General features: G+C 32.1%; 1 protein-coding gene across 1 annotated transcript; it reads right to left on the bottom strand.

The window, feature by feature from the left end:
• Positions 1 to 427: 427 nt before the first annotated feature.
• Positions 428 to 880, bottom strand: LOC127130586 (uncharacterized). The gene has a single exon (XM_051059567.1). It carries the CDS (start codon positions 878 to 880, stop codon positions 428 to 430), a length of 453 nt encoding a protein of 150 aa, XP_050915524.1.
• Between the last annotated feature and the right edge of the window lie 19,503 nt (positions 881 to 20,383).

The raw sequence follows: 20,383 nt of genomic DNA, 5'->3' as shown, positions 1-20,383 counted from the left end.
AATTGTTATTGTCTCACTCGAAATTCAAATCTCAACTATTGAGTTTAGAATGTTATTCATATATTTTTAAATAAATAATTAATATTTATGTAAAAGCTGAATAGAGAGCTTTACTTTGTTTTTAAATAGGCCATCTCTAGTGGATTGTGGGATTAATCTCCTTAAATTAGTCGATCATAAAATCGAACATCAAATTTAAAATAAAAAATTCATGAAAAAGTTATACAATTGATTAAATCACAAAACAAATTTACCAGAAAAAGGCAACAAAATAAGACACCAAGAAGAATTTTGTTTTTAGGTTTCACACAAACCTTATCATATTATATTTCATATATCACAACATAACAAAGTACAAATGATCTTATATATAGTCATATTTTTTTAACATATATTTAATTATATATCTCGCACACAAATGCAAAAACTAATCAACTAAATGGAAATTAGTGTCCTTGCCATCATCATGAGAATCATTATTAGCACGCCTCTTTGAAACTAGACCAAAGTCAATTTCGGTCCTAGGAATTTGATGACTCCCAAATCCATTGATTTGAGCATTTGTCATGGGAAGCAAAACAAATTTAAATTCAGATTTTGCACCATTTTGATCATGGTCAGTCTCTTTTACTTCATCTCTCTTTGGTATTTTCCATGAATTGATATTTTCCATATCTACCTTACAAGTTCCTGTGATAAAACTCATTTTTCCCCTTGGATGACGAGGGATTGACCTAGGTTTAATCCCTCGTATGGCATTTCGTTCGTGTTTGTGACCACGTTGGTGTCCTCCTAGTGCTTGACGAGTTTCGTATGATTTTTCACAAAAAGCACACGAGTAACGGGCGATTTTCGGAGTTGCATCACCCTCTTCAACCATTATCGACTTTCTCTTATTTTGATTTTCCATATTGGTTAAGAGAAATCAAATTAATAAAATGATTTGTGTTTTGTAAAGAAATTGTGTGAATTTATACACAAATAAATGGAAATCTAGTGCGTCTACGTGTCACATATATTAATAAGTAGTTCTTTTATGATTTATTTTTCAATAAAATTACACATAAGAGTTAGAATTCAAATTATACAATTAAATAATATTAGCATTATCAATTGAATTTTGGTGAACATTAATATGACAATTTTTTTAATCAAATAGTCTAGTGGTTGTAATTTAATCTTTAAAAATAAAAAAATAGAATGTCGCAAATTTAAATTTGTCATTGTATTTTATATATTTACATAACTACCAATTGAATTGACTTAACAAATAATTAATATAATAATTTTTTTAAGCAAATCACACAAATCTGAAAATTTATATAAATAGTCATTATTATCTTCTAAATAAAAAAAAGATAAAGTCCTATATTTCTCTAAAAGAAAAGTGGGAACATCCATTGCACTTGCACTGTATGCTAGTAATTAAATTTATGTAAATATCTAATTAAAATTTAATAACTAAAAATTATAAAAGACTTTAACCTCACATATTATTTCAAAATTTTAAAATAATTGTTGTATGAGTTTTTTTCTTATATATCCAATATTTTCTTTTTATATAGTCGATGTGAAATATGTGTTGAATTGTAATTCCTTGTGTCGAAACAGGTTGCTCGACAGAACAAGGATGTGTCGAATAGTCTAGTGTGTCAAATTGTATTAGTGTGTCGAGGTGTCGAAGTATATTGCTTCACACAGAATTTTGACTTAGGCATATTTTTAGTAGTGTTGACTATTTTGGACTTTTATAGTTTTGGGTTTTGACTTAGAGAGTAAGCGAACCTAAATCTACAAATAGGGGGAGTAACCCCTATTCTTGAAAATAACTCATAACATTCTATTCCTAGAATTTTGCAGTTGTAAAGTGAATAAAGAAGTTTTCCACAGATTGTGGGCAGAGAGAAAACTCTACATAAAATATTCTTCTTCTTCTCCAACTTTCTTTTCTTTCTTTCTCAATTGTTCTTTTCTTTTCATTGTCATTGTGTGGTTGATAATAATCTTGTTCATCAAGATTGATATAAATTCTCCATAGGTTGTGGTGGATTTCCAACATCTAGTATCTAGAGCTCCGGTTTGAGAGATTCGTGGGAAGAAAATTACGATGACAATAAATCATCCAAATAGACATTTTCCAGCGAATCTTCTGATTCTCAAGAACAATAATTATGAGAATTGGTGCAAGCATATGAAGGTTGCGTTCTATTATCAAGATCTTTGGGATCTTGTGAATAAACGAGTAACAATGCTTGTAGGAAATACGACGGATCAAGAAAGGGTTGCATATAAAGAATTGAAAAAGAAAGATTATAAAGCTCTCTTTATAATCCATCAATGTGTTGATCTAGATAACTTTGAAAAGGTTAGTGATGTATAGTCAGCGAAAGAAGCATGAGAAATTCTGGAGAAGTCATTTTGAGGCGTAGAGAAGGTGAAAGAGGTGAGATTACAAACTCACAAAAGAACGTATGAATTGCTTCAGATAGAAGACAATGAAAGCATAACTGATTTCTTCATTAAGGTTATGAAACTGGTGAATCAAATCAAGGTATATGGAAAAGTGTTGATATCAAGATCTGTTGTTTGAAAGATCTTGAGGTCGTTAGCTCCAAAGTTCTACCATGTGGTAGTAGTCATTGAAGAGTCAAAAGATTTGTCAAAACTGACAAAGGAAGAGCTTCAATGGAAGCTTGAATTTCATGAACAAAGAATTGATGAAAGGGCTGCAGGAAAGTCGAAGAGTGATATGGCTTTGCAGGCGTAATCAAAAAAAGAAAGGAAAGGAAAAGGAAGTTGGAATGACAATAAAGGCAGAGAAGGCTACAACAATTCGATTGGTCGAAATCAGCAAGAAGGAAACTGGTCGAATCAGAGAAAATCCTGGAACCAAGCCAACCAAAGAGATGGTGCTACAGGTAGAGGAAAAGGTGGTGGTTGAAATCCATACAAGAGTCACATTCAGTGTTACAATTGTCAGAAGCATGGTCACTATTCTAGTGATTGTCTAGAAAAGTAGAAGAATCAAGAAACTGATGTAAAGCTGGCGAAACATGAAGAAGAAGAAGAAATATTGTTGATGGTTACAACGAGAGATGAAGAGATATTCAATGACCAGTGGTACTTGGACTCATGATGCTCATCACATATGTCTGGAAGGAAATATTGGTTTGTCAACATAAAGCCCACAATGAAGAACATGGTGAAATTTGCAAATGACAATACTCTAGCAGCTGAAGGTGTTGGTGATGTTCTGATTATGAGGAAAGATGGCAAGAGGTCAGTAATTGCAAATGTGTTATACATACCAGGCATGGAGAGCAATTTGCTCAGCATGAGACAGTTAGTCGAAAAGAACTACAAGGTGTAGATCAAAGACAAGATGATGAGAGTTCTCGACTCAAATGGAAGGTTGATCTTGAAGGCTCTAATGTCTCAGTATAGAACCTTCAATATTGAGCTTACTGTGATGGAGCATAAGTTCTTTGCAACAACAACCAGCAAAGATGAATGGATATGGAATTATAGACTTGGCCAACTCAATTTTAAAGACATCAGAGATTTGAAGATAAGAAATATGGTTTCAGGATTACCAGAAATCGACATTCCAAATAAAGTGTGTGAAGAATGTGTGCGAGCGAAGCAACACAAGAACAACTCTAGTAAGGATGTAGAAAGCAGGTCGAAGACAATTCTTGAAGTCATATAATCTGATGTATGTGGTCATATCCAGGTGGATTCGATTTGAGGTAACAAATACTTTGTTACATTAATATATGATTTCAGTTGAAAAATGTGGGCTTACCTGATCAAAAAGAAAAGTGAAGTGATCGAGGTATTTGCCAAGTTTAAATCTATGGTCAAAAGACAAAACGGTCAAAAGCTCAAGATTTCTGAGGACTGATGTTGGTGGAGAATATGTGTTGAAAGACTTCGACGCATTATCTGTGAAAGAAGAGATTATGTATGAGGTGGTGCCACCCTACACTCCACAATAGAATGGAGTCAGAGAAAGGAATAATAAAACCATCCTGAATATGGTGAGAAGTATGTTGAAAGGAAAACATCGACCCAAAGAATTATGGGGAGAAGTTGCGTCAACTGCAACATATATCCTGAACAGATGTCCGACGAAGAAGCTAAAAGGAATCACGCCAAAAGAATGTTGGTCTGGTGTTAAGCCTAACTTGAGTCTTCTGAAGGTGTTTGGATCTTTATCACATAGACAGGTGCCAGATCAGTTGAGAAGAAAACTTGATGACAAGTCGAGTCAGATGATCCTGATAGGATATCGTTCGACTGGAGGATACAAGTCATTCGACCCAGTGAACAAGAAAGTGGTGATCAACAGGGACATGATCATAGATGAGCTTAAGGATGGGATTGGATTGGGAATTTTAATAAGGATTCAATGAGAATCTTATATGATGAACCAACTAGTGAAGTTGAAAGAGAAGTTCGACAAGAAGTCAGAGGTAAAGCAGGCCCAAGCATACCTCAAAGAACAAGACACGTGCCTGCAAGGTTGTAAGAATGTGTGATTACATCAAATGTTGTGGTTAATAAATAATGTGAGCTGATACACTATGCTTTCTACGCAGATGTCGAACCAGTCAATGCAGTTGAGACATTGAAAGACTCGAAGTGGGTGAAAGTAATGAATGAAGAACTGAAGTCAATCGAAGTCAATAACACTTGGTCACTTGTCGAATTGCCCCAAGACAAGAAGGCAATAGATGTGAAGTGGGTATAAAAGGTAAATTTGAATCCCAAAGGAGAAGTGACTCTACACAAGGCGATACTTGTAGCGAAAGGATTTATTCATAAAGAAGGAATCGACTTCGACGAAGTTTTTGCACCTATTGCTAGGATCAGAACAATCAGGTTGGTTGTTGGTCTAGCAAACATGAACAACTAGCAGATTTGTCAGATGGATGTGAAATGTGAATTCCTAAATGGATCCTTAGAAGAAGAAGTTTATGTTGCACAACCATCTGGGTTTATGAAACAAGGCGAAGAAAGAAAGGTGTACAGGCTGCATAATGCCATATACAGACTTAAACAAGCTCCAAGAGCTTGGAATAAGAAGATATATGGCTTTCTAAGGGAGAAGGAATTTGTGAAGTACACAACTGAACATGAAGTATATGTAAGAAGAAGCAAGAGAGAATTGCTTATACTATGTCTCGATGTCGATGACTTGTTGATAACAGGTAGCTGCAAGAAGAAGATCGAAGACTTCAAAGATGATCTCGACAAGGAATTCAAAATGTCAGCTCTGGGTGATATTTCATATTTCTTTGGTATCGAACTCTACAAGAGTGGTAGAGTTTTGATGATGCATCAAAGGAGGTATGCAGGCAAAATACTCAAGAGATTTGAGATCCAAGATTGCAACCCAACTTCGACTTCGGTTGAACCCAAATTGCAACTGTCGAAAGATTCGGATGAAGATGATGTCGACCCAACCCAATATAGAAGACTTATTAGGTCACTTTGATATCTTTGTCATAAAGGCCTGGATTAGGATACAATATAGGTATGGTGAGTAGATTCATGCAGAAGCCAAAGGTATCACATGTAGCAGCCACAAAGAGAATACTAAGGTATCTGAAAGGAACTTTCAACTATGTCATTTTGTTTTCTGCAACTGATGAAGAAAAAGAATGCAAACTAGTGGGATACACTGACTCAAGTTGGTGTAGTGATGCTGAGAATCGAAAATCCACAATTGGTTATGTGTTTATGCTAGGTAGTGCACTAGTTGCTTGGAATTCGAGAAAGGAGCTAGTAGTGGCATTATCATCGTGCAAAGAAGAACACATAGTTTCTCCTCTTTGTGCATGTCAAGAAACGTGGATGGTGAATCTGGTTGAAGAGATAACAACGAAGAGTCATGGAGCAATTACCATGAAGAACGACATCATGTCAGCTTTCAATCTGGTGAAGAATCTGATAGCACATGGTTGAAGTAAGCACATCAAGATGAGGTTCTATTACCTTCAAGAGCAGGTAGAAGATGGGAAGATGAACTTGGAGCACTGCAGAACTGAGAGTCAGATTGCAGACATCATGAAGAAGGGAGTGCAGGTCGAAGTGTTCAGAAGACTAAGAGCTATGGTGAATATATATATATATATATATATATATATATATATATATATATATATATATATATATATATATATATATATATATATATATATATATATATATATATATATATATATATATATATATATATATATATATATATATAGCTTAGACACAATGAATTAGGTGGTGTGTTGAATTGTAATTCCTTGTGTCAAAGCAGGTTGCTCGACAAAACAAGGATGTGTCAAATAGCCTAGTGTGTCGAGTTGTATTAGTGTGTCGAAGTGTCGAAGCATGTTGCTTCACACAGGATTTCGACTTAGACCTATTTTTAGTAGTGTTAACTATTTTTGGATTTTATGATTTTGAGATTTGGCTTAGGGAGTAAGCTAACCTAAATCTATAAATAAATGGAGTAACCCTTATTCTTGAAAATAACTCATAACATTGTATTCACATAATTTTGCAGTTGCAAAGTGAATAAAAAAGTTTTCCATAGATTGTGGGCAGAAAGAAAACTCTGCAACAAATATTCTTCTTCTTCTCCAACGTTCTTTTTTTTCTTTCTCAATCATTCTTTTCTTTTCATTTTCATTGCATGGTTGATAACAATCTTTTTCATCAAGATTGATAGAAATTCTTCATAGGTTGTGGTGGATTTTCAACATCAAGTGTGAGTAGTGTGGGTAATAGTCTCACATTGATTGGAAATATAGAGATTTGAGCATTTATAAGTGAGAGAATCCACCCACCTATCACCTTAAAATTCTGGGTGAATATAGGTGTGTCTCTCACATAGATGTTGCTATAAAAAGAAGAAGTCTCACAATATTCAATGCTCCATGGTGAAAAACTCCTCCAACAATATATTCATTAACATTTTAATTTCAAATGTCGTCAAAACGTTTATTTAAATATTATATTACAATAGCTATTGACAAATCTTAAATTTTGGTCTAAAAATGAGAATTATTTTTATTTCTAAAACCTTATTCCTTTAATTTTACAAAATATTCCTAAAAATGAAAAAAGAACACTTGACTGTGTTGGCAATACACATCCTCCATCCAATATATTATGTGGAAATTTAATTAATCTTTAGTGTCAGTAACATGGCGCGTCTAAAATAATTTGTATTACAAACATATTAATACATCATTGTTTAAGTTATAAATTTACTGAAAAAAAAGAGAAAAAAATGGACATAAAACTTCATGATCTTGTTTTTTAATTATCAATAAAACATATTAAATGTTATTATGATTCAAAAATGTATCATAGATTGAATGCAAAATTAAAATTTTATTGAAAAAAGTTAAAATAAAAACATTAAAAAGCATATTAGTTTTATGATCTGGTTTTATAATTATCAATAAAACATTTTAGCGTTTCCACCAAAAAACTATCTTCTTCAATCAAATTATCATGTGCGCAATTGAAATTTTTTATCACAGATTAAATACTAAAGTTTAAAATGAGCATTGTTTAATATTTTTTTGAAAACAAGTAAAAGAATCAAATAAAAGTGCCAAAAGACAACTTTTACAAAATTCTCATTATTATAATACTTTGAAATTAATGTATATAGTATTAATATATGATATAATTAAAAAAAGTAAACAAATTTTATATTAAATATGAGAATCATATTCATTTTTAAAATATTTTTTTGGTAAAACCAAAATCATTTTAAAAATTAGTGAATATTTATTTATCTAGTATTCTCTATCTTATAAAAGTGTTTCATTTTTAAAGTTTGAAAATTATTGTTGGCATACAAATTACAATGACTATTAAAAATTCCATTTTTACTTGTGGAAACTAACTGCAGAAATAATTGCGGTTTGCATTGCTGATTTTTCAATTGAATCAATACTTTCAACAAATTCAAAATTGATGAAAGATTCTGCATAAATACTTGCAAGTATATATATTTTTAAAAATTGACGATTTCTAAATGTTATAATCCAAAAAAAAAAATACATTTTTCAAGTGAATCCACAGGAATACTTGCATATGTCGTTGCTGATTTAGCTGCGGTTTTTACTCTGGACTTCAACAGGTTTTGTTAAATTTCAAATCAATATATTTTTAATAAAAAACTTAAATATGTAAATAATTTTACAAATTAAAAATTTTAATTTTTAACTTTTTCAAAAAATATTTTCTTCATTTGAGACATTAATTTTAATAAAGGCTATTTTGATAAACAATTTATTTACCACTTATAAAAAAAATGATTATTAAAGTAAGCAATTTAAATAAATTTGTTTAATTTATTTTATTATAAAAATAAAATATATTTAAAATATTTTAATATATGTCATTTTATCTTTTAAATTACTTTAGTGACACTAGTATGATTAGGCACATAAAGGATTGTTAATTAATTATTCAACATTTTGTTTTACAGAACATGCATTAGATAAAATAGAGAACATAAAAGTATAATAAAAGACAGTGTCTTGTGGTATTTCCCATCTTCATTCTAAAATAACACCAACAACTATAGGCTAACAATCATTACTACAAAATATAGATTTCGTAAGGTTATTTGACCTAAACTAAATTATCAATCATGATAAAAAAAATTAATTTAGACACTTTTTTTTAATATAAAAATTCACTATAATAAAATATATCTTTGACAACACTATATTATTATGGTTATTTTGTTATTTTGTCATCCGTAATAATATCTCATTTTTATATATTTTTTATTTATTTATTATTAAAATATTTTTTATCATAGTTCATAATAATAATTGTGGTCATATATTAAAGGTTACAAGTTTCGAATCATAGCATCAATATTTTCTATTTTTTTATAAAAAAGAATGTGTCTGGTAACTTATATTGTTAAATAAAAACGGTAAACAATCATGGTAAAAAAATTTCCTGCAAAATTAAAGAATAACATGTCCTTTATCTCCTTTAAAACACATGCTCTAACAAACCAGACGACATCGATAGCGAAATCTTCACCATCTTCATTCATTTCTTAAAACGTCTAATCTTCACAATCTTCATTCATTTCTTGGAACGAAAATCATTTTTTGGCCTCTTCATCATCTTCGAAGTACAATACATTGCCTTTATGTGTTCATCGATCATTATTCATTTCTTGGTCTCTCGCGGTGTGGTGAGGTTTTCCTTTATTCGATGTGAATTTTTATTTTGTTGCAATTGAATTACTTTGTGTTTTGGTTTTATTCTGATTTTGTGATACTTTTGTTGTTATAAGGCTATGTGATGATGTCCTGTTTCTTGTTCTCGCGTTGTGATGTTTTTGTTGTTATTATGCTATGTTTTTTTTGTTCTTATAATTCTATTGTAAATGAAGAAAGAAATGTGGTTATGTATGTGTTTTACGTTTTGGCGTTCCAAATGAAATTGTTCTGTAATTGGTTGATGTCATGAATTATAGAGGCTGATAATGAATATGCTTTAGGTTTTGGTGTTGTTAAATGTGATATTATTGTGATGCATATATTAGTATGTATATAACCATATTATTAGTTTCATACCCTAAAAATTTCCCAAGTTTTTATCCATTTCATTTGCATCGCATTGTATTGTTTTCTTAGGCAGTCAACTTTATTTTGTTATGCTCAAAATAACAATGTGGTTTTAGAGAGAGACCGGTTGAATGATTTTTTTAGTCGTGCATAAAATAAGAGAACAATATTTTCAGGTTTAGGCTTGCGATTGCATGTTTTTATGAACACCATTACACGTAGGTTAGTTTGGTATGCTTCTACAATTTGTTTGCATTCACGTGCGCTCACATTTTACTCATTTTGAGCTTTTTCATTAGGGTATTTTAACTGCGATATTTGATCAGCGCCTACATGTTTTTATGAACGCTATTACACGTAGGTTATCTTTGTGTGCTCATTTAATTTTTTTCACATCCGCACGCGTTCGTGCTCTTGTCAGATTAAATTATTTTTGTCTGGATCTTTTAGTCACAACAATGATGTATGGCTATTTTTCTTTTTTTTTATATTAATTTTTATTTTTATTTTATTTTAAATTTTTATCAATTTTATTTTTAATTACAAAATTAATAAAACTTTAGTACTCTATTTTATGTCATAGATGTCGGATAATTTTATTTTTAGTCACAATAGTGTAAAAGGATTTTACACCATCAGTTAATCATAGATGTCAGATGTTAAAAGAAGTTTGACTTTTATTTTAAAAATCTATAAAGTAATACAAACGGATGATGGTGATGAATCGACGGTGTAAAATTTTGTACACTGACAGTGTATAGTAATTAATCTCAAAAATAAATACAAATTGATTCGATATTTGATTAATTGGATTCAATTGTTGATTACATTCCTATTTGGTATTTAGAAATCAACTATAATATCAAACTTCTATTCCTCCCTCACAAATTCAACAACATCTCTCACCAATTCTCAAACCATCAAAACCACACCAACTCAACAACCTGCAAAAACTCTCCATAAACCACATCAACACAATGACGTAACCGGTAAAAATCAAACAAATTTTTTTTCCAACATTTTGAAACAACTGAGCAAAAGAACAAAGAAATTAAATAATCTGAACCGTAAATTATAATCATTGCCAGAAACTACAACCCCATTCGTCGGAAAACCGAACACGCCTTCTCCGCCATGAATAGGCATCACACCTGCAACGACCGACTATCTCAGATTATGCACCACCTCCCTCAGCTCAGACCGAACCGCCTCACCAAGCTCCGACCACCGCACCCTGTTCGTTGATTTCGATCACAAAGCCACCCACCTTCGCGAAATCTTCCGATTTGGTAGCTATTTCTTTTTTCTCTCCGATTCATGGTTGTATTGGTGCTTGATTATGTGATTTCAATGTTTGATTTACATGAACTCATGTTGGCCATTATTTTATTTATTTATTTATTTTGGTTTTGGCTTTTTTATTTATATTTATTTTATTAACATTAAGTAGTTTAATTAGGGTTAATATGCATTTGGTATTGAGTTTGGTTTCAATATTTAGGTTTAAGATCAATTGATTTACACCTCTAAATGATGCTTACATCCCTTTTTTATTTTTTATTTTCTTAATTCTTGTTAATAGATTTAATTAATTTATTAATTAGTGGATTGATTAATTTTTTTTATTCTTATTAACAAATATTAAAACAAAAACTCTACTTCTTCATTAAAATATTTTGTCACAATTGAGTCAATTTGCCTTTTAAAATTAGACTACTCTTCAAATTAAATTTAAAATATTTTTCACAATAAAAATCGAATGCAAAATTATGAATTGGGTGTATGCCTCTTCCTTCTTCAAGTATTTGAATACAAATTATAGAGTTTGCCTTTCGAATGCTCGTCTTCTGGCCAAAAGTACGATAATTAAACAAATTTAGTTCATTATTTCATGGATGAAAAAGATTAATTGGGCGTAAGCCTATTTTTTCCCGAGTATTTGGATACAAGTTGTAGAGCTTGCCTATAGGATGCTTGTCTTCCTTTAAGGAATCATGACTCAATTCTCCTCACATATTTTACAACAAAATCATGTGAAAATGATTAATTCGACGTAGACCCATTTCTTCCCCGAGTATTTGGATACTAGTTGTAGATCTTGTCGTTTGAATACTCGTCATCCACTTAAAATTAATTTCAACACATCAAACCTGTTTTTTCCGCCTTCACGTAATAAAAAATCAAACACTTTCGCAAATGAACAATGTTTTATCCATTCCAACACAATACAAGCAAACACTTCATTTCTCTCATGCGTGATGAACAAGCAACACTTAACTGCTCGAATGTGACCTAAACGTCATTCTCCAAAATCAACCAACTAACAAATATTTTCTACCCAGAACTACGTAGCTTTGAGTTCCCTATCACACCGGAGGATACATAGGAGCGAGATTCAACGTCTCGTCAATCACTTTAATTAAAAAAATCTATTTTTAGTCCTTCTATTTATTTTTTGGAAATACTCTTAATAAAAAAAGAAGAAACTTAAACATTTTTTTCAAAACTAACTAAATGGTTCCCGTTGAGTACAATAGATGTGAGCAGTGCTAATACCTTCTCCTCACATAACTGACTCCCGAACCCGAAGTTGAATGCGACGACCATATTTTTGTTCTTTAAGGGTTTTATCGATATTTCTCTTTTAAAAATAAAACTCCAGTGGTGACTCTGTTATATTTCGAACGTTCGTACACTCAGGTATTTTTCGCATTGCGATAGCTGACGACTATGCTAGGGACTTGATCCTAAAGAGATTCAAACCTAGTTTAGATTTTTTCGTGTTATATGTTAGCTTTTGTTTACATGCTTTCTTCTTTATCTTTTAGTTTCTTGTTGCTTATGTGATACTGTATACCTACCTATTATATGCTTTCGCATGCTACTTTCAGATTTTTTTGGTATTGGCATATTGTGAGTAAAGCTTTATACCCTAGCTTGGAGAAAACACCTAGGTTTAAGATGGCGGTTGTGTAGTATTGACCTTAGAGACGTAGTTCTCACTTGGTTGTTGTGAAGGTATTGTTGTCTAATGAGTAGTCATTATGGTGACAATGTTTTCAATTAGGATATGTGACTCTAGGGACCTTTTGTCTAGAACCTTGAAGTCGATGGTTGTGTAGTTTTGGCCTTTGAGACATATGACTCATTTGGTTTATGCGAAGATCTCACATAGAATATATTATTTTGAAAGTATTATTGTCTAATGAGTAGTCATTAAGGTGACAATATTTTCAAATATGATCCATGACTCTAGGAACCTTTTGAGAAACCTAGAGCCTACCTATAGGGGGTTATTGATTAAAAGCACATGAAATCCTTCCCCTGTGATAACCTATACTCAGATTGTACCAGTACCCATAAACCTATACCTAAACCATAATATTACATTGAATTCTTCATCACAAATTTTTCTAGCATGCACATTTTTTGTTTTCAGGGAATCCCCATTGCAAGCGTTTAAGAGATGAGTTCAGACATAAAGAGTACCTATTCATTCAAATTCAGATTTCCAAAATTGGAAAATTTGAAAGAGTTGAATTCTCAGTTAACTACCACCAACCAGGATAATTTTTGGAAATATTATGGGAATCTCCATAATCTTTTAAATAAAGAAATGGATCTGTGGGCGATTATTGCAACACCCCGTTTTTATAAATTATTTATTTAATTGAAATTGTATGTATTTAATTATTTAAATTAATTTGTATGTGCATTGGGTGGTCTTTGGTTTGTTAGTAGTAGTATTTTATGCTTGAGTTTGTAGGGCATAGTTCTAGTTATTTAATTAACTAATAGAGTTAATAATATTAGCATAATGAGAATTGTTATTAAAATAATTAGAACATGGATATTTTATTTAATTTATTGGGATAAAATAGAAGAGTAAAAATGGTAGAGAGAAAATGAGAATATTATTAGTTATATTTTTATTAAAATTAAATTAGATATGAGAAGGGAATTTTGGTGAAAAAATGAATAAGTGAGGGCAATGTTTGAACTCACTAGTTAAGGAGATTATGGATATAAAAAAGAAAAGTTAGTAAGGGTTTGGGATTAGTACGTGAAAAAAAATCAGATTTGGGAGTAAGAGGCAAAGTTAGGTTTGAAGAGGAGAGAAGAACTTGAAGAAGATTTTGAATTTCTCAAGCAGTCTAAGGTAGGGGTTATTCATAATAGGGTGTACATTGCATGTTTGGGTAGAGGGAAATCCTTAATCCTATTAGATTTTCCTTACTTTTCCCTTTGACCAATGTTGGATGAATATGTGAAATAGAATTTTTTAATTGCATGATTATGTGTGTTGTTGTGTGATTTTCGTGCACTATTTTGCCATGAGAATGATGTGCTCTTTTTTATAGAATTGGTATTAAGGTGTGTTCATATGTGTGTTGTAGTTTTGATGAAAAAGTATGTCAAATCCATGATTAAATGAGTGAAATTGCATGTTAATTGATGGATAATCGATGCTTTGATGTTAAATGATATATTCCATTGCAAAAAATGTAGGTACTAATTTTGTTTCAGGGTGACGGGAGTCACCCTAATGACGCCTTGGTCGTCATCATTGTGAAGGTGCTGACGGGCGTCAGGTGCCTGACGGGTAGACTGCCATGGTCCCTGGGCATGTTTTGTTTGGGGGGGGGGGGGGTGTTGTCACATGTGTGACGTGTGAGATGATGTGGAAGGTGACTGACATCACCTTGGTGATGGGTAACCTGTCACGCTGCCATAATGGGTGTCATTCGCACATCGACTTAAAATTGACCTATCGTTCCGATTTTTGTCGTGTTGCAGTGTTTAGGCTATTGTTGTCCACTGTTTTGAGGTGAATGATGTTATTATTATGTTGTTATGGATTTAATCCACTTGTTTTGTATGTAGAACGATTTTGTTGTTTATTATGGGGATTACATGGTGATTATCATGGTGATTATCATGGTGATTAATTGATGATATTGCATGTTATGGTGAATCATGCATCATGGTGTATGAACATTGGTACAGTTTTGGTGTGCTCTGGTCCTATGGTGGGGATCAGGAACGAGTAGCTGGTTCCAAATTGGAATCAATGAAGCATTATCTATGGTGATGGTAACAATTTGGTGTGCTCTGGTCCAATGGTGGGGATTCAGGAGAGAGATGGACATATGTTATCCATAATGGTACTACATACATTATTGAGTCTTGGCGTCGAGTACATTTGCATTTATTATTGGCATATGCTTTGAATGAATATGTTGTTATCAGTGAGAACGCTTTGGTGAAGTGTGTGATTGAATTATGTTGAATAGTTATTGTTGTTTTTTTGTTTAGGCTACCCTTTCATACTTTTACACCGTTTCATATTATGAGCATATTCTCGCCCATTTATTGTTTGTGTAGTTTTGTGCTCCTTCTTGAGGTACATACGAGCAAGTAACTAAGTAGCGACTTAGAAGTTGAAGGACAATATTGATCATGTTCTTCTTTCTTTTAGTTTTATTTTTTGTTTTAGATTTTGTTGCTCTAATTTGTAACATGGGGCGGGCTAACATTTTTTTTATTAATTGTTATCACTTATGATGTTGCTGAAGGAAATTGCCATAACCATGTTTATGCTATGAGACTAAATGGGTTATTAAACTATATAGTTTTATTATTCCATTATGATTAGTCTATGTAAATGCGAGCCTGTGATGGAAGATGCTTAATTGAATGCATATTTTATATAACCCGTGTTATGGAGCAATTTTTTTGTTATAATTGAGTGACACCCTATGTGTGTAGTTTTTGTTTATTCGCTTTATTTCACATTATGCGGTTTAGGATGTTACAATTATGACTTGGCTCAATTTTATGACCCTTTGTTGAGATGCTTCACATTTTAAGACTTCTAGCTAGCTCAGACACTAGATAAATTTGAGCATATTATGGATATCCATGTGAAAGACAAAGCTCCTTTCATCGATTTAGGGAACTTCCAAGCTCAGAGACAATAACCACTACCTTACACATGAACAAAAAAAGATGTAAACCCTAATCTAGAGCTTAAAGGAAACACTTAGGGTTTCTTAGTAAAGTTATTAGTGGAAAAATCCTCAACCTTCGCGAACGTGGAAAATTGGGATGCCTTCAACTCCGTGTTAGCCTTACTCGTCTATGGGATCGTCTTATTCTCCAATATTGACAACTTCGTTAATATGACAGCCATCAATGTCTTTTTGCCCAAGAATCCAGTCCTTAATTTTCTTGTCGATGTGTATTATTATCTCAATTGTAGACATGAGAAGAAATGGGGGATGGTCTTATGTTGTGCTCCTCCACTATACCTTTAGGTTGACGACAATCAATGATTATTTTATCTAAGCAACAATCTATGGGACGACGGTCTATTTATTGATCTAAGCGTCAACTTACGAGTTGATGCTGATTAGTGTTATTTTTATCCAAGGATCAACCTTTAAGTTGACGATGATCAGTTTTATCTTTGATCTAAGCATCAACCTTTGGGATTGAAGAATATTAGTGTTGTATTGATCTACCCATTAAGCTTTGGGTTGATGAAGATCTTTTCCAGTTTGATCTAAGCATCAACCATTGGGTTGACAACTATCAATGTTGTTTTGATCTAAGAATCAACCTTTGGGTTGACGACGATCAAATTTATTCGTGATCTAAACATTAAATCTTGAGTTGACAAAAATGCATTTTCACCTTGATCTAAGCATAAAATCTTGATTTTACAACAATATGTGTTAACCTTGATCTAAGCATAAACTTATGAGCTGACGAAGAAAAGTGTTATTTTGATCAAAGCATCAACCTTTGGGTTGACAACGATCTTTTCCATTTTGATCTAAGCATCAACCTTTGGGTTGATTATGATTAGTGTTGTTTCGATCTAAGCATCAAACTTTGGGTTAACGATGATCTTTTCCAGTTTGATCTAAGCACCAATCTTCAGGTTGACTAAAATCAGTCTTGTTTTGATATAAGCATCAACCTTTGGGTTAACAACAATGTTTTTTAGTTTTATCTAAGCATCAATCATTGGGTTGAATAAAACCAGTGTTGTTTTAATCTAAGCATCAACCTTTAGGTTGAAAATGACCTGTTTCTTGATCTAAGAATCAACTTACGGGTTGATGATGATTAATATTGTTTTGATCTAAGCATCAACCTTTGAGTTAACGATGATAAGTTTTGTCCTTGATCTAAGCATCAACCTTTGGGTTGATGATGGTCAGTGTTGTCTTGATCAAAGCATCAAATCTTAAGTCGACGATGATCTATTTTCACCTTGATCTAAGTATCACTCATGAGTTAATGATGATCTTTTTTCACCGTAATCTAAGAATCAACTCTTGAGTTGACGATGATCTATTTTAACCTTGATTTAAGAATCAACTATTGAGTTAACGACAATCTTTTTCACCTTGATCTAAGCATCAACGCTTGAGTTGAAGACGGTCTGTTTTGAGCTTGAACTAAGCATCAACTCTTGAGTTGAAAATGATATATTTTCACCTTGATCTAAGCATCAAACTTTGGGTTGACGATAATCTATGTTGTTTCTTGATCTAAGCATCAAATTACGAGTTGAAAATGATCAGTGTTGTTTTGATCTAAGCATCAAACTTTATGTTGACCATAATCAGTTTTATCCTTGATCTAAGCATGAACTCTTTAGTTGGCGACGATCTATTTTCACCTTGATCTAAGCATCAACTCTTGAGTTAACGACGATTTGTTTTCACCTTGATTTAACCATCAACCTATGAGTTGACGAAAATCAGTTTTATCCTTGATCTAAGCATCAAACTTTGGGTTGACAATGATTATTGTTGTTTTGATCTAAACATCAACCTTTTAGTTAATGATGATCAATTTTATTCTGGATATAAGCATCAACCTTTGGATTGATGACGGTCAGTGTTATTTTGATCTAAGCATCAACCTTTGAGTTAACAACAATCAGTTTTATCATTGATCTAAGCATCAACCTCTGGGTTGATGACGATTAGTGTTGTTTTGATATAAGCATCAACCTTTGAGTTAACGACGATCATTTCTAATTTTATCTAAGTATCAACCTTTGGGTTGACGATGATCAGTTTTGTTTGGATCTAAGCATCAACCTTTGAGTTGACGACAATCAATTTTATCCTTGAACTAAGCATCAGTCGTTGAGTTTACGATGATCTTTTTTCACTTTGATCTAAGTACCAACTTCTAAGTTGTAGAAGAACTATTTTTGCCATGATCTAAGCATCAACTTTCAAGTTGACAGCGATGTTACATCTTATCCTAGTTTAAATGTTTTCTTAACCCATCCACGTTTCATTCTCATATTTCAGAGGATAAAATTTGGGTCCTTTTGTATTTAATTATCTTAAACCATGAATTTATAAAGACCATTGTCATTCATACTCACAGGTTCAATGCAATTAAATAGGGGGAACAATCATACCCCAATTTTGTCCCAAGTCTTTTCATTCATTCATCATATGCATGACATCGTTCCATTAGGTCATTTTTTCATCATTAAAAATGTCAACTAAAGAATAGGAAAAAGCCAACAAAGGTTGTCTTTCAGCTACAAGATTTACATTTAAATCCATTTATTCTCACATTTGCATTATTTTGCATTATTTTGAACCATTTCATCACAATAATATTCATCCATCTTCATTATGTTTACCAATATAATTCATTGCATACTATATGTCCATAATAGTATTACATAGACATTCATTAGCATTCGCAAATTGAAAAAACATTTTAAAAAAGTTTAAATTTGAGACAAGAAAAATTGAATTTCCATGTTGAGTTGATTCTCTTTCATTCATGCTCACTTTACCAATTTTAATTTGAAATCATTAGTCATTTACATCATCATGGTCATTATCATATTATTACCGTCCTCATCATTAAAAAGATAACATTGAGATTAAGATTAAAACAAATTATGGAATAAGTGTGAAGTTCAATAAACTTGGTACATGTTTCTAAATTCAAATTCTAAAAGGAAAAATACATTTGCATCAGACAATGTCTTGCCACAGTTTCTTCTTCATCGCCAATTTAAAATTAACAATAAACTAATTGCAAATTAATTTTGAAACTTGAGTTCATTTTCCTCATAAAAATAACCTATTGTTCACATGCATTACACCAAAGCAAATCAATATAACTCAAGTAACCAACGCAAAAGAATTAAATTTGAAATTTAGTGTGAATTTTAGATTCATTACAATAAAAGGTTTACTTATAATTGAAAATACAAAGAATTGCACGTGGATTTACAAGATATCACTTAGTTTCCTTCCATCCAAATCCCACAAAATCAGGGATAAATTTCACAACAAAAACCTCACACAACCTCTCATTCTTATCCTCAATTACAGCTCATGATTTCACACCCCACTTCACACGAACTTATAGAAAATATCTTTTCAAACTTACACACTTTTACAATTCACACAATCACAATATAAACATAGATTTCACCTATAAATCCTAGTCTAATTCATTCAATCAACAACTAACAAAAAATCCACTCTGAAAGAAAATATCTGCAGCAAGCTCTGACCCCAAAATCTTCACTCAAAGCTCTTCCATAAGTCATTATAGCTTCATATTAAAGCTCTAATAAGGCTGAACTAAACCTTCATCCTTGTCCCTCAAAACATCTCAGTAGAAACAGAAAAATTCAAAGAACATAAGAGAAAGAAGAAGGAATAGGAAATATAAGGAATAGGAAATAGAAGGAAAAAGAGGTAAAATAGAGGGGAAGCAAAAAAGTTACTTGTGTTTTTTGCCTCGCCAGAAATTAGAGCTCTAGTTGGGTACTACTATAACTATTTTGATTGTTTGTCCGATTTTTGATATTTTTATATGCTTCACTACTCCTTCCCCCATGTTAATTGTTGATTAACTAGTTCAAATTGTTTGATTTTGAGGTTAGGGTTTGCTTTTCTGGACTTTTGATCTAGCATGGTTTGATGTTTATTTATGGTTTTTGATGTTAGGATAACGTTCAGAAGAGAAATTAGGTTAGAATTTGTGTTTATATTTTTCGGTTTTGGTTTATTTTTGATCAATCTGGAAATAGGGTTGAAGAACACTCAAGAGTGTTCTTCAAAAATGTTATTGTAATTTTGTTGTTTTGATATGAAATGAATAAAAAAGGTGTGTGTGTGTTGTGTTTGTGACAGGAGAGAGTGTGGTGAGAAGAATGAGAGAAGAGAGGGAAAGATAAGTGAGAAATGAGGGGAATTTTCTCCGATCCCCTCTTTGGTGCACTTTCACCACCCCCTTTGGTGTTGACACACCTCGCATTCTCACCCTTCGTAGGGTGACTTTGTGTTGACCTTGGAGACCCCTCTATAGGAAGTCCCATCATGTTATTACGCACCTTCAACCTCAACCACTTGATCAATATTGACTGCCCATAAGTAATCTAATCATGTGTATCTGATGTAGTCATACATTTCATTTGGCTTACTTGACCCCATTGACTCCAACGCATTAGACTTCCCCGGTGGGCCTCAATGTAGCCCCCCCCCCCCTTTATTTCTTTCACAACCTTGTTTTTTTATTTAGCCTGGACCAAGCCCATCATGTTTTACTTTCATAGCCCTCTTTGCATTTGGTGCATCTTTTATTTTTATTTTTTTTTATTATTAATTTTTTTATTAATCAAAATTAAAATTAAATAAAAATAATTTTTTAACAAATTAAAAATATTGTAAATCATTTTCAAAATTAAAATCAACCTTAAGTAA

The sequence above is a fragment of the Lathyrus oleraceus genome, chromosome 3, assembly GCF_024323335.1.
Source record: "Lathyrus oleraceus cultivar Zhongwan6 chromosome 3, CAAS_Psat_ZW6_1.0, whole genome shotgun sequence".
Taxonomy (NCBI): domain Eukaryota; kingdom Viridiplantae; phylum Streptophyta; class Magnoliopsida; order Fabales; family Fabaceae; genus Lathyrus; species Lathyrus oleraceus.
This window is presented reverse-complemented; position numbering and strand designations above follow the sequence as displayed.

Coding starts and splice junctions, on each gene's coding strand:
- LOC127130586 (XM_051059567.1), bottom strand. CDS start 880: ATGGTTGAAGAGGGTGATGCAACTCCGAAAATCGCCCGTTACTCGTGT.